The 14,128-nt window shown below is 45.9% G+C and overlaps 1 protein-coding gene across 2 annotated transcripts; it reads left to right on the plus strand.

Moving 5' to 3' along the window:
* The first annotated feature begins 7,761 nt into the window (after nucleotides 1–7,761).
* On the plus strand, nucleotides 7,762–11,539 carry Nkx2-6 (NK2 homeobox 6). 2 transcript variants are annotated; one of them, XM_021204114.2, is made up of 2 exons: nucleotides 7,762–8,011; nucleotides 10,644–11,539. In XM_021204114.2, the coding sequence occupies exons 1-2, from the start codon at nucleotides 7,762–7,764 to the stop codon at nucleotides 11,258–11,260; spliced, it is 867 nt and encodes a 288-aa protein (XP_021059773.1). In that variant the 3' UTR covers nucleotides 11,261–11,539. The 2 variants fall into 2 exon arrangements, with proteins under 2 accessions (XP_021059773.1, XP_029397675.1); XM_029541815.1 differs by lacking the exon at nucleotides 7,762–8,011 and adding an exon at nucleotides 10,462–10,541.
* Nucleotides 11,540–14,128: the final 2,589 nt, after the last annotated feature.

The following is a 14,128-nucleotide window of genomic DNA, read 5'->3' on the forward strand; positions in this document are numbered from 1 at the left end:
TCCCCCCTTGATCTCTAATTGAGAAAATGTCCTACAGCCGGATCTCATGGAGGCATTTCCCCAACTGAAGCTCCTTTCTCTGTGATAACTCCAGCCTGTGTCAGGTTGACACAAAACTAGCCAGTACACACATTATTTACTTGAATACAAGAAGGTGGAAATAATGAAAGCATACAAGTACAAGAACAGCTAACAGTCAAACTTTTCTCACTATAACTCAAGTCAAAGGAATGGATAAAAGAGTCCAGGGGTCACTGAAAATGTAGAAATTCAGCCAAGGGGAAGAAAATACTTGCTGTAGTGGGCCAGAATCATTACTATAGAGAAGGTATAAAAATTATTAAAGGAACGGGGCTGGAGAGATGACTTTAGCAGAGGTCCTGAGTTCAATTCCCAGCAGCCATGTGGAGGCTCACAACCATCTGTAATGGGATCTGATTTCTCTTCTGGGTGTGTATGAAGACAGATCACTCATGTATGTGTAAATAAATAATTTTTTAAGTTATTAAATGGGGAAATATAGAATCTGTCCATACACATTCAAGCATACATAGGTACATGCTTTCTAATATATATTTACATATACACATGTATATGCCTCTCAAACATAGAGAGGCTACATCACTGAGATACTATTTCTTGTCCATCAGATGACTGAAAACTTAGAAGACAATGCATCCCATGGTCCACGGTATGGTAAGCCAGCTCTCACGTACAATACTAGATTACCCAACACTTCTTTGATAATATAAGGATAATTCCTTATAAAATGCATTGTATAATTTGGACCCTTGGTCCAGATATATGAAGCACTCAAGAAATATCTACTCAATGGAATCATTTTGAAGGTACTAAAATAGTCTCATGTGGATCAACAAAATTCACTGGATGTTTCTTAGGAATAAGCATAAGAAATACACTGAGTGAAATTGTAGGGGGAATACAGATGATATGGTCGCCAAGCAGCTGCATTCGGCTTAGCTTGAAAGTGCGAGGAGACTCATGAGGCTCCAAACAGGTTCCACTGCCATTCTCCCGTTCTCCCTCCGGAGACGCTCCTGGGTTTGCTTGCAATGATACCTGTTTCCACATTCTACTGAAGTGTTCTGAAAGACAAGATGTACATACGCACTGAATTTAAAGATATACAGTATACATTGCATTGTATTTTTACCTTTATTATATGCTCCCATACAGATAGCCTTCACTTTCGACTTTGAACATATTGTACTTTACAACATTGATACAAAACACCCCATTGCTATCACCGTTGCTGCCTCTCCCTCCTCCCCTGCGTCCATTCACTCCTCCTCCTCCTCCCCTGCACATACCCACTCCTCCTCCCTTTCTCTTTAGAAAGAGGTGGTCTCCCATGTGTATTAACCAGCCCTGGCACATCAAGCTGCAAAAAGACTGAGTGCTCAATATGAGGGAAGACTCTCAAGGGCAGACAACAGAGTCAGTAACAGCCCCTGTTCCCATTATTAGCAGCCCCATGAGAAGACCAAGCTACACACTTTAACATGTTCAGAGAGGGCCTATGTCAGTCCTATGCAGGTTCAGTCGCTATAAGTCCCTATAGAACCGGGTTAGTTGACTCTGTAGGTTTTCTCGTGGTGTCCTTGATCCCTCCAATCCTTGTTCCCCCTCTTCCACAGGATTTATCTAATGTCTGGCTGTGGGTCTCTGAATCTGTTTCCATCTGTTTCTGGGTAAAGCCTCTCTTAGGGTTATGTTTTCTGTCTGCAAATACAGCAGAATTACAATAGCAGTGTCAGGGATGGGCTACCTCACAGAGCATGGGTCTCAAGCTGCATCAGTTATTGGTTGGCCACTCCCTCAATTTCTGCTCCATCATTATTACCCCAGCACATCTTGTGGGCAGGACAAATTGTAGGTTGAAGGTTTTGTGAATTGGTTGGTGTCTCAATGCCTCCATCACTAGTCTTGCCTGGTTACGGGAGATGGCTGGTTCAGGTTCCATATCCCCCATTGCTAGAAGTCTGAGCTAGGGTCACCCTTCAAGATTCCTGCATTTTCCTAGGTTTGCCTTTTCCTAGGTTTCTAGCTTATCCTGGAGATGCCCACCCCCAATCCAGTTCTCTTTCTCAGTTATCCCTCCCTCTGCCCACCCTTCACCTGATCCCCTTGTTTCCACCCCCACCTCCATCCAGCCCCTCCCTCATCCACTCATGATGTCTATTCTATTTGCCCTTCTCAGTGAGATTCATGGCCCCTTTTGAGCTCTCCTTGTTACTTCTTCAGGTGCATGGATTGTACCATGCTTGTCCTTTACGTTACAGCTAATATCCACTTCTAAGTGAGGACATCCCATCTTTGTCTTTCCAGGTCTGGTTACCTCAGTCAGGATGATCTTCTCTAGTTCCATCCATTTTCCTGAAAATTTCGCGTCATTGCTTTTAATAGCTGAGTAACACTTCATCGTGTAAATGAAGCATTATGTATGCATATATGTGCAAAATTTTTCATCCATTCTTTGGTTGCAGGACATCTAGGTTGTTTCCAGTTTCTGACTATTATGAATAAAGCAGCTATGAACATGGCAAGAGCCCTTGTGGTATGGTGGAGCATCCTTTGGGCCAGGAATGTTACAGCTGGGCTTCAGATAGATTGATCACCAATTTTCTGAGAATTGCCAAATTGATTTCCAAAGTGGCTGTACAAGTTTATAGTCCCACCACTAATGAAGAAGTGTTCCCCTTGCTCCACACCCTCACCAGCATGAGCTGTCAGCTTCAGTTTTTAATCTTAGTCATTCTGATGGGTATAAGATGGGATCCCAGAGTCAATTTAATTTGCATTTCCCTGATGGCTAAAGATGTTGGATATTTCTTTAAGTGTTTATTGGCCATTATAGAGTCCCCTGTCAAGAATTATGTTTAGATCTGTACTCCATTTTTAATTTGATTGTTTGGTTTGTTGATGTCTAGTTTCTTTTTTGTTGTTGTTGGTGGTGGTGGTGGTGGTTTTTCGAGACAGGGTTTCTCTGTATAGCCCTGGCTGACCTGGAACTCACTTTGTAGACCAGGCTGACCTCGAACTCAGAAATCCACCTGCCTCTGCCTCCCAAGTGCTGGGATTAAAGGTGTGCACCACCACGCCCGGCTAATGTTTAGTTTCTTGAGTCCTTTATGTGTTTAGTTATCAGCGCTGTGGGGTTGATGAAGAATGAACTTTTCCCATCCTGTAGTTTGCCATTTTGTCCCTTTGTCTCAGTGCCTCCATGATCAATTGGTGTTCTGGTCAGGACGTTGTCCCCAGTGACAATGGAATTGTCACTTCTTTAAGGACAATTTGGTGCACTATTTTGGTTTTAGAATGATTGCAATGTTTCACATATTAAAATAATGTTATTTCAGAATTTGAAAATGAGTTTTGGCGAAAGGAACTATGCATAGAAAATCGGAGTGTGGGTGTCATGGGCATAAGCACCTTAATCTCTCCAGCTGGGGAGCTGACCTCCAAGATAAGCCAGGGATTGTCACCAGCCAATCAAGGCAGATATGTTTTCCAACAAATATTTGACAGCATGCCAGTTCCAGCCACCACCCTGAGGACACCCTATGAGAACAGCCCCATGGGGTACAAGCAATCTAACCCAACTGAGATCCTACCCAGAGCTTAAAAATCATTGGTCTCCTGGAAGCCCAGGCTGGCCCTGCATGAGCAAGACCACAAGAAACTGACTTTTGTGGGTTGTATTTGAAAGTGTCTCCAGCGGTAAAAGAATGTTCTAGGGGCTGGAGAGAATGACTCGGCGTTTAAGAGCACTGACTGCTCTTTCCGGGATCCTGAGTTCAAATCCCAGCAACCACATGGTGGCTCAGAACCATCCGTAATCTGATCTGACGCCCTCTTCTGGTGTGTCTGAGGACAGCTACAGTGTACTCACATACATAAAATAAATGAATAAATCTTTTAAAAAAAAGAAGAAGAAGAAGAAGAAGAATGTTCTAAGCCTTAGCTTCAGTTCCCTGGGATAGGAGAGAAAACGAAAGAGGGAGAGGAAGGAAGGAAGAAAAGAGTGGAAAAGGACTTTTTAATCACAGGTGAGAAGAGCCTCAGTAAGTACTGTATACAAATTCCATAGAGCTATGCAAAATAACACATTTGGGGATTCATTTATAATTCTGTCGTCTATTCCAGTCAGGGGCATGCACCTGTTGTCTCAATTACTCTAGGAGGGACGGCAGTACAGTTTCTTGAGCCCAAGAATTTCAAGACTAGCCTGGACAAAATAGCCAGACCTTTACTCTTAATTAAATAATAATAAAATAAATAAATAAATAATAGTGTCAATAATAATAATAATAATAATAATAATAATAATAATAATAATAGTGTTTTCCTTGCAAGAATGCAAGTTGGGGCAGGAAAAAGCTCGGGAACACCCTCAAAATGTGCAGCTAATCTAAGCCTTCAGTTTGAGTGTAAGCTTTCATTATCTAGATGAAGCTGATTACATCCATTTTCATTCCTCAGACAAAGCTTTTCCCACCTCATTTAAGAACACAGGTTAAGTCTTCACACATGAGTCGGGACATCTGTTTCATTATCAGTCATTCAGGGTTGTGCTACCCAAGAACCTCTGGCACCTGCTGCCTCTGGGAGCTTGGGCAGCCATTAAGCATCTGTGATTGGGATCCCCAAACTCCTGCCCTGGCAGGGCTGGGAGAGAGACAGACAATGACTGGACAGTAAATCCCCAGTGAAAAGGAACTGAATACAGGACACCACTTTGCAAGTTCTTGTGCTGGGCTGCACCAAGGCTGGTCTCCTGTCAGCAAGGGTTTGGAGAGTGAGTTAGGGGACTTCCCTCTGATCTTTGCTCTTAAGTCCCAATTTGAACAGTGCTCTCCCTTATAAGAATAAACCTTCCTGTAAAGGTTCTATGCCCCAGTATAGAGGAATGACAGAACTGGAAATGGGAGCGGGTGGGTTGGGGAGCAGGGGGAGGGGATAGGGGATTTTCAGAGGGGAAACTATGAAAGGGGATAACATTTGAAATGCAAATGAAGAAAATATCTAATAACAATTAATATTCAAAGCTAAAAAAATGCTTTCCATTATTTGAGAACAGTGGTTCCCAATCTTCCCAATGTTCCCACACTTTAATAAAGTTCCTCTTGTTGCAGTGACCCTCAACCATAAATTTATTTTTATTGGTACTTCATAATTATAATTCTGCTACTCTTATACATCATAATCTAACTATCTGGTTTTCAATGGTCTTAGTCAACGCCTGTGAAAGATGCAAGAGGGGGTGCTGACCAACCCACATGTCAAGAACCACTAGGTTGGAACCTTTTTTCAAGTTTCAAATTTCATGTGATGCTCCTTGTAAAGCAGGAAGGCATAATATTTTAACTCAGGGCCGTTTTAACCTCAAGTCCTTAAAAAAAAAAAGCCCTTTTCTTCTAGGGTCACCTCAGACCTGGGAAAGCAGGAAGCCAGCAACTGATCTGCTGCTGGCTGATCCACTGAGCCTGATTGGCTGGTCCGAGCTCTCTTCCCCAGCTCTCCAAGATCCCAAGTAATCCACAAGGATTATTAGAGGTGTGCCTGAGTAAACATCAATGAATACTATGTTGCCTTCTCTGGCACCTCTAAGAGGAGGGGAGGGTTCAATAGCACAGTTTTCCAAAGTCCAGGAGAAATCTTAATGAGCATTAAAATACTTCACTAATTTTTCCTCTCCATATGTATGCCAAGGATATATGGAATGGGATGAAGCCATAAAACTTCTACAAAGATAAAGCCTTACTAATGATGATGAAAAAAAATCAATATTAGCTAAATTTATGAACTCATCCTGTTAAGGTCCATCTGTAATGTAGGACATTTTAATTCTTACTTTGAATCATACTCCAAAAATCTAATGAATATATATATGTAAATTTAAGCATATACAAAACTAAACAAGAAAGTTATTTCTGAGTGGGAGTTTTCAATCTCCCCACCCCCAATTTTTCCACTTTTCCAGTGTGTGCATAATACTTTGATCAGAAAAAAATTAAAGTGTAAGTGTTTAAATTATCACAAGATTTGAGATCCCTGAGGGCAGAAAGTGAGGAGTACTGAGGTCTAATTAGGGGAAACACTCTAGGCATGTTTGCTAATAAGCAGGACCAACCGCCTCTGCCACTCCCATCTCTTATCTGGGTTTATGTCCAGATAAAAAGAGAACCAGAGGCATACTGCTTCATCATGAAGATTACATAATATGTATGTGAAATAATTATACAACTATTTAATAGCAAAAATCAGATTTGCTCTTTTTTTTTTTTTTTTTTTGGTGAAGTTTTGGTTTTTCAAAATTGTGTGCTATCTAGCTAGACCTGGGAGAGGGTTCAGAGACTAAAGATGCTTGAACGGGACTCCTAGGACGCACTAACACCCTCAAGTGGTCCTCTGATCTCCACTTCCATGTTTGTAGCCCCTTTCCAAGAAATAAATTTCTTAAGTTTTTGTGTTTTCTGACTGGAAATGGGTAGGTGAGTTCCTTTCGTTGAGAGTTCAGGAAATAACATCTAAGTCTTTCATATAACTGTAAATCTTCGTGAGAAGATTTAGAAAACATTTATCTGAAAATCCCTTAAATCTCATAGTGAGATTTTTTTTTTTCTTTTAAGCGATTTTTAAAAATCTTTCCATCCTGTTTTGGGAATGTAACACCAAAACCCGGTTTGTTGATCTCATTCGCATGAGCTCCAGCAGTGGGAGAATTCTCGTTTATAGGTTGTCTTACTTATTATCCCTCCAGTGGACACCACTTCTACCCTCATGAAAACGAGATGTTCCTCCTTTGTCTCTGTATGATCATATCTGCTCACTCTCTCCGTGTTCCTAACCATTCGCACACCATGGAGACACATTACACTATGCCCAAGCTGTGCCCCAGGTCTGAAGATTTAAGACTGGGTAAAATCTCCCACTTACACGGGCTTGTACAAGCTTTAAGGCAGAGAAAGGGGAAGAATCAGGGAAGAGATGGAATGAACCTCTCTCTTCACTTCTGGGGCAAGAGTTTACCTTGCTCCCCAGCCAATCCAGAAATACTTAAAGATACTTAAAGATTTCCCTTCCCTGTCAAGTGACAAGACCCCTGGCGCTGCTGCACTCAAAAAGACTTTGCTCCTCAGGCTGTATTGGTCATTAGTATCCCGAGAAGAAACCCAGCTTTGCAGCAGTTGAGAACCACACGCTTGTCATATCTTGGAGACTCCCCAGCTTTCTATCCTCAGATTTTCCTTTTACTCGAGAGTGTTAACTGGGAAGAACAGATGGGCTGGTTGCCCTAAAATACCACAAGTGCCATCCAGGTAATTCCCGGTAGCCGGTTCTAGCAGGCTCCCCTCAGACTGGACCCCTCGGGAGCTCTCTGTTGTACCCTGTTGAGATAAGGGTCAAGCCTTTCTGTTCCGTCTTTGCTTTTGAGAAATTTCAGTAGGAACCATACCTCCCCAAAAGATGTAAAGGGACTGAGGACCAACAAGAATGGCCCAAATTACCAGCTTTTGGGTAGGAAGGCTCAGGGTTAGCACGTGGTTTCCGTGGGAACCAATGGAAGACGGCGATCTTATCACCGGGTCCGGGTGCCTCAGCCAAGGGAAAACGCCGTCCAGGTCCTTGAGTGTGCATCCTGGAATCGATTAGGACTGCCACCACAGAAGGGAAAGTTGGGTGCGCAACACCTGGGCTGTGGTCGAGAACTTGTCAGCTCCGCCCCTGGGCTACGAGATGCTGCGGAGTCCTGTGGCCTCCACCCCTTTCTCTGTAGCTGACATCCTCAGGCTAGAGCGCCACCAGAACGATTCCAAGACCCCGTCACAATGGGAGTTGCATAGGAACCCAGTAAAGCCTCGGTTCATAAGAATGAACCCGGAATCCGGAAGGTCTGAGAGAAGCGACAGGCTACAAGCAGTGCCTTTTTGGTGCACCTGGGAGACAGTCCTGGAGATGGACTCGAATCCTGTGAGGGAGCCTGTAGGTAAGCGCTCTTTCCTACAGGTGTTATTGAGGGAGTGGGAGTCAATGAGGGAGAAAGTGCATCTTTTGGGGTCCCATCCTACCGCCCCTCATTTTAGGAGTTCAAAAGGCAACCTCCCTGTTCCTAGTCCTGCCTCCTAAGGACTTGAATTTTGGGATGATTCTTCCCACAGTCGCCCATCTAATAACCACAAAGAGGGGATTCCGATGGAGCCAGATTATGAGAGCTCCCCTACCCCCATACCTCATCACCACTGCCCTTACCTGACTAGCCTGAACCTTCCTGGATGAACCATCCTGGAGCATGGTAATTTATCTGGAGGCGCGCGCGCGTGCGCGCGCGCGCATACACACACACACATTTTTCTGTAGAGGAAATGGGAAATGGGAGATAAGAAACGTGTGTGTGTGTGTGTGTGTGTGTGTGTGTGTGTGTGTTGCTTTCCGAGTGGACCTGAGGGTGGGGGACCTTAGTTGGAGATGACCCCCTCAGAACTTGGTCCAAAATGCAGGGGCAATCAGAGATGTCCAGGAACCCATCCTTAGCTTGTGGAAAGAGAAGGGGCAAAGAATTTGTATCCTGGTAACTTCTATAATAATCCAGATGGTGTTTATAGGCAGGGAAAGCCTGCTATTGGAAAAGATGAAATGGACTGTCTTCTCACCCAGCCTCCAGGCCCCTGTGAGTCTTCCCACCAGTCTGAGGTGGGGAAGGAAATGGTTTGGCACAACCAGCCTCCCCTGCCAAGCCAGACCACAGATAATCAAGGCCACAATCTAGCCAAGTAAAAGGTAGTCTTCGGAGTTACCTTCTGACTTGAGGCTGTTTAGCACTGGTCCCCTACAAGAGAACATTAAATTTTGTTCCGTTCAAAAAGAAATGTATGGGGTTTGTTTTGTTTTTGTTTTTGTTTTTTTTTGTAGTGGACAATAAATATTCAGTTCCCTGGGCATGGGTCTGCTAACTTAGAGTTGCTTTTAGCTTTGCTAGAAAAGGTTGTTTCTCTCCCAATTGCTCCAGTCCCAGCCTACCCATAGGTCTTTTAACTGGCAACCCGGGGCAACCTGTGACAGCCGCCCAGGTCCCACCCCAGCCATCAGATAAACTTCACCAAAAAGACAAGGGACCTGCCTTCCCATCTGAATCTGTGCTTTCCTCAAAGCGGGCTCAGGGCTCTCTAATTGTTCTAAGAGGGCACAGGGTGCTAACACCTTTTTATCTGTTTGTTTACTGGGTTTGAGTTTTGTAATTTAACCTTGTTTAACGTTGTTGTTCGAGGAAGTAAAGAATCAACTTTCATTGTGTAAAAATGAAATTCAAGGAAGCCAGATGACACTCCCTGTTCAGTCCCCTCTGCCCTACCGAAGTTATGTTATGATTGAACCCATTAATAAATCGAGAATCGAGTTTATTTTCAGTATTCATCTTGAATGATCTCAGTTTGAGATAGTTTTCATAATTTTGGAGATCCCACAGTTAAAGTTTCTACTATCTTTTTTTTTTTTTTTTTTTTTGGATTTACCTGTGTGTGGGCTCTTTTCCGATGGGGGCTTGGAACCTATTACTAGCCTGGGGCTGGATAGGTAGATCTGGCTGACCCAGAACTTAAAGGGATTTACGGCCTTTGCTAAATCAGGGACTTTCAGTTGGAGTGTCTTGCTTGCTCTACAGTATTGCTGGTGGTCAATCTCATTTGTATTTTTAAAAATAAAACAAACCCTCTCTTTCCCTGCTCTTTGGTGCCCTCCATTTCCCTAAGCGCATAGCGCATATGCCTCTGGGAGAAAAATATTTTCTCTCAAACTTTTTAAACAGTCATTTTCCCTAGAGGTTGTGAGCAGGGCTGGGGTTGAGAGTCAAGACCTCAACAGTTCAGAACTCAACCGGGGGGGGGGGGGCGGGACCTCTTGGGGACATTTTGCCTCTCTTGCACTCTCTTCGTTCCCTTCTGTGTCTCTGGATTTCTCTCTTGTGCGTTTCTCTCTACCATCCGTGGAGACCAAAGGGATCTTAAGGCAAGAGAAACGGGCAGCAAGGGAGGAGAGATTGCACCTAGGCGGACTTGGACATAGTCACAGCCTGGCTGGGGGAAAAAAAACTACCCGCTTGCCAAAATTACCCTAGAGGAGGAAGAGACTGTTTTTTTCCAAAAGCCAAACTGTGGATCTCGACTTCACATATCAAAGAGAACCTCTATTTCCAAGCTGAGAGTAGGGGGGTCAGGAAATACCTGGTTTTTAATTCGCTCAGGAAATACCTTGTTCTTAATTCGCAGTCCAGAGCATCTTGTTTGTAAAGTGTGTTTGAAATACAGCCCCATTCTGATAGGTCCGCTCACGTTTTAAGATTCCTCACACTCTTGGACTCCCAGACACAACTGAAGACAATAAACACACCTGGTCCGAAGTCTACTGTTTGCGAAACGAAATGTAGACCGGGACGCACAGCGTACCAGACTTTATTCGGGCTCTGGAGGGTACAAAAGCCACAGAGATCGGAAAAATAGTCATTCGGAAAAGGGTAGTGAAGGGTAAGAGGACAGAGGGATACTCAGCTGCCAGGGAGAGGGCGGTCTAGTGAAAACCTGAGCCTGGTGCTGGCTGTTGATGGTGTTCCTTCCTTGTGACTTTAGAGACTTCCCCGGGCGCCATCTCCCCACTTGGAGCCAGGAACCGGATGACGGAGTGCGGCGCGGGCAACCTGAGCGGCGACGTGCGCCGAGGCGGTCTGGTTCCGACCAGAAAGCGGCCACGGCGGAAGTCCCGCGTGCTATTCTCGCAGGCCCAAGTGCTGGCCCTGGAGCGGCGCTTCAAGCAGCAGCGTTACCTGACTGCGCCCGAGCGTGAGCACTTGGCCAGCGCGCTGCAGCTCACATCCACGCAGGTCAAGATCTGGTTCCAAAACCGGCGCTACAAGTGCAAGAGGCAGCGCCAGGACCAGACTCTGGAACTAGCGGGCCACCCGTTAGCACCGCGCCGGGTGGCAGTGCCGGTACTGGTACTGGACGGCAAGCCCTGCCTGGATCCCGACAGAGCCGCATTCCTGGATCCCTACAAAGCCACCTCGCCCTATTCTTGCTTCGGCGGCTACGCGGGCACTCCCTACGACGCTAGCTTTGCGAGCCACTGCACCGGCGCCGGTCCCGGGCCGCTCACACCACTGGCCAGCTCTGGCTTCAGCCCAGGTGGCCAAAGTGCGGCCTCGCAGGACCATCTGCCCGCTACGCCTCAGGGAGTCATGGCCTGGTGAAAAGCCTGAGCTCACCTACTGCCCTTCGGTGCCTGGTTCCCTCCCACTTCCTGCCGGTCGCCTCGGGGCTGGAAAGCACTGCCCACCTTACTGACCTCTGAACTGAACTGCTAGGAGGAGCGGCCCCTGAAGACCTTGAGAACATTCTTTCCCTCGGAAGTGTAACCATGCTTTTGGCTAGCCATGTAGATACTGTGCACAAGAAATTAATAAATCTTATTCCCTTGCCTTTCCGTGCTCTTCTGGACTAGAAAAGTAATAGAAGCAACCGTGTACTGCATTATGAATAGATCCTGGCTCTGGGATTAAGCCAAGTTAGACTTCCAGGCTCTCCCACCTAAGGGGACGCTGTGGGAGAAAGCAGAGAGGATGGGGGCTCTCAGTAGTGAAAGCCAGAAGCAGGCTCAGATCTGTCACGTTAGAAACCGGTCACCTTTCTGGAAGGGGCACAAGAGCAAATGAGACTTGGCTGCCACCTTTCAGGGCTTTGTTATTTAGCTGGGCTAAGAAAGGGCAATGAAAACAGAAGGTGAGCTGTATACTGTGTGGCAGACATAAGCTCCAGAGAGAAAATCCAGCCAAACCCTGTACTTAAGGGAAGGCTGTGGAGAGAAAGTGGGTGACTTTTGCTGATGAGTGTCTGGGTAGAACTGTTTCCCCTGGAGAGGCCCCGGGGCTTTGCTATGGAAAGGGCCAATGTATGGCAGGTTCAAATGTTTGCAGAGGTGCAAACGTTAGAACCACAGTCCTAGCCCAGTAGTTTGACCTACAAATCAAAGCACACATTTGGGAGTTTGGGAGTTACAGACAATCCACTGCAGTTCCGTTGAGTGGCCTCCCTTTTCTTTCAAACATGGACCAGAGACGATGTCATAACCAGGACGCAGTGTGATGTGATGACCCTGAGTCACCCTGCAGACTTCGCAGGCCTCTGTGACACCCCTATTTGGCTAGTCTCCAAGATAAAAGCAATGACAGAACCTGATTCACACACAACGCCCAGGGAACTTCCTTCTTCCTGAAGACACTGAAGAACTCTGGGTCTCTCGGGACACCAAAGGTTTTTTCCACAAGGAAAGGGGGAGCAAGGAAAGCTCTCTTCTCCTTCTCCCTCCCTGCACTGAGCCCAGGAGTGTTGCTTTGAAAAGTACACACACACACACACACACACACACACACACACACACACACACAGCCTTGGAAGTCCCCAACCCCCACTGTCAGTCTTTCCTGAAGTCTGAAGTCTGCCCACTACTAAAGGCTGCCGGCTTTGTGAGTTCCCCACTGGCAACTGCTTGTCCCCCTGGGCTTTGGCGGGGAAGGGGGAGGGGGACCACTCTGTAAGCAATCCCGTCTTATCTGCTACCTTCAGGACCTTCAGAGCTGTCACTCCTCTCACCTCTTAATGTCCACAAGTCCCCCAAACGGGAAGCGATTGACCTCTAAACAAAACAGAAAAAGCTCTCAGGGAGATAGCCAAGGTTCCTGTCCCGACTGTCCCCAGCCCAGGGGCTTCACCTAGGCCAGGTGGGCGAGTCAATACATTTGCAGACTTCCTGGCTCCTGATCCTTCATCTCCCAGCCCATCCCCCACCCCCACCCCACCCCCCATCTCCCTTTAAGCTCACTGGTTCCCAGGCCATGTACCAAATAGAGTCTAGACAGGAGTTGTGGGAGTTGTGGGAGATCTGAGGCATTTACATTTAAATGGTTATCATCGAGTTCCTCCTTCTCTTCTTCCTCCTCCTCCTCCTCTTCATCATCACCGTCACCACCACCACTATCATTCAGAGTTGGAGAATTTACTTAAATCTTTTTAAACTTCCATTTGAAAAGCACCTAGAATTCCCAGTCTTTGAATGCTTGCCTTATATGAATCAGCTCAGTGTCTGGCACTTTCCCTTTGCTGGAAGAGAAGGTTTAAAGTCAGTGCTCCTCGGTCCTCCCTTTCAGAAGGGTGTAGGAGGTAGTTGGTGTGTCAGTTACTCTGGTCCGAGTTTAATTCCAAGCATGCTCTGTGACCTTAAGTGAGTCTTCTAACCTCTCTGAGCTAGAACTCTGACCATTATTCTAACTCCAGGCGGCTCTCTGTTTCCTAGACATGCCCTTTATTTTTTAAAACTAGAGACATACAGGCGCTGTGTCCAGAATGCTACAGAAAACATCTAGACACTGTTTAAAGGACACCTTGTAAGGTGAACAGGTTCTGTCAACAATTCACAGTAATCAAGCCTGGGGTGCTGGTTCCCCTGCAGCTCGGATCCCCACCCTCCCCCACACACACCTCAGAAGGCAGTCCAGCTGCAAAGAGGGAGATTTTAGGATTTCTATTATAGATCTGGCCATGTGGATGCTTCTTTAAGCTGTGATTTGTCTGGTTCTGAAGGGTACTGGGAATCATCCTCTGCATGGATTCTTTAGTGACTGGGCCTCCTTCCCCATGCTCTGTGGGGATTCCTCCAGGCTGTTGGATGCAACTTGGGCTAGTTGGTTTGCTGCATTGGAAGTCACTAGGTCCGTGTGTGTACTTTAATGCATGTGGTAGCTGGCAGTATAGGACAATTGTAACTGGGGGACCAGAACTCTGCTTCAATGGTGCTATTTCTCGGCATCGTGGTAATCTCCATCTGAGATTTGTCTCTTCTTGCTACTGTGACTTGGTAGGCCGTGATCTGTTGGTGGATTTCTATTCATTTGTGAGCAGTGTGTGTGTGTGTGTGTGTGTGTGTGTGTGCATCTGTGTGTATATGCATGTGTTTGTGTGCATATGCGTGTTTGCATGTATGTTTACGTGTGTATATGTGTGTGTGCATGTATGTATATGTGTGTAAGTGTGTCTATTACTAGGGATTGGAATCAGGGCCCCAC

This window comes from Mus pahari, chromosome 8 (genome assembly GCF_900095145.1).
Source record: "Mus pahari chromosome 8, PAHARI_EIJ_v1.1, whole genome shotgun sequence".
Taxonomy (NCBI): Eukaryota; Metazoa; Chordata; class Mammalia; order Rodentia; family Muridae; genus Mus; species Mus pahari.

Excerpts from the sequence above, each read along its gene's own strand:
- Nkx2-6 (XM_021204114.2), top strand. The coding sequence starts at position 7,762 with ATGCTGCGGAGTCCTGTGGCCTCCACCCCTTTCTCTGTAGCTGACATC. Across the intron at positions 8,012-10,643 it reads TCCTGTGAGGGAGCCTGTAG|AGACTTCCCCGGGCGCCATC; the intron begins GTAAGCGCTCTT and ends TTGTGACTTTAG.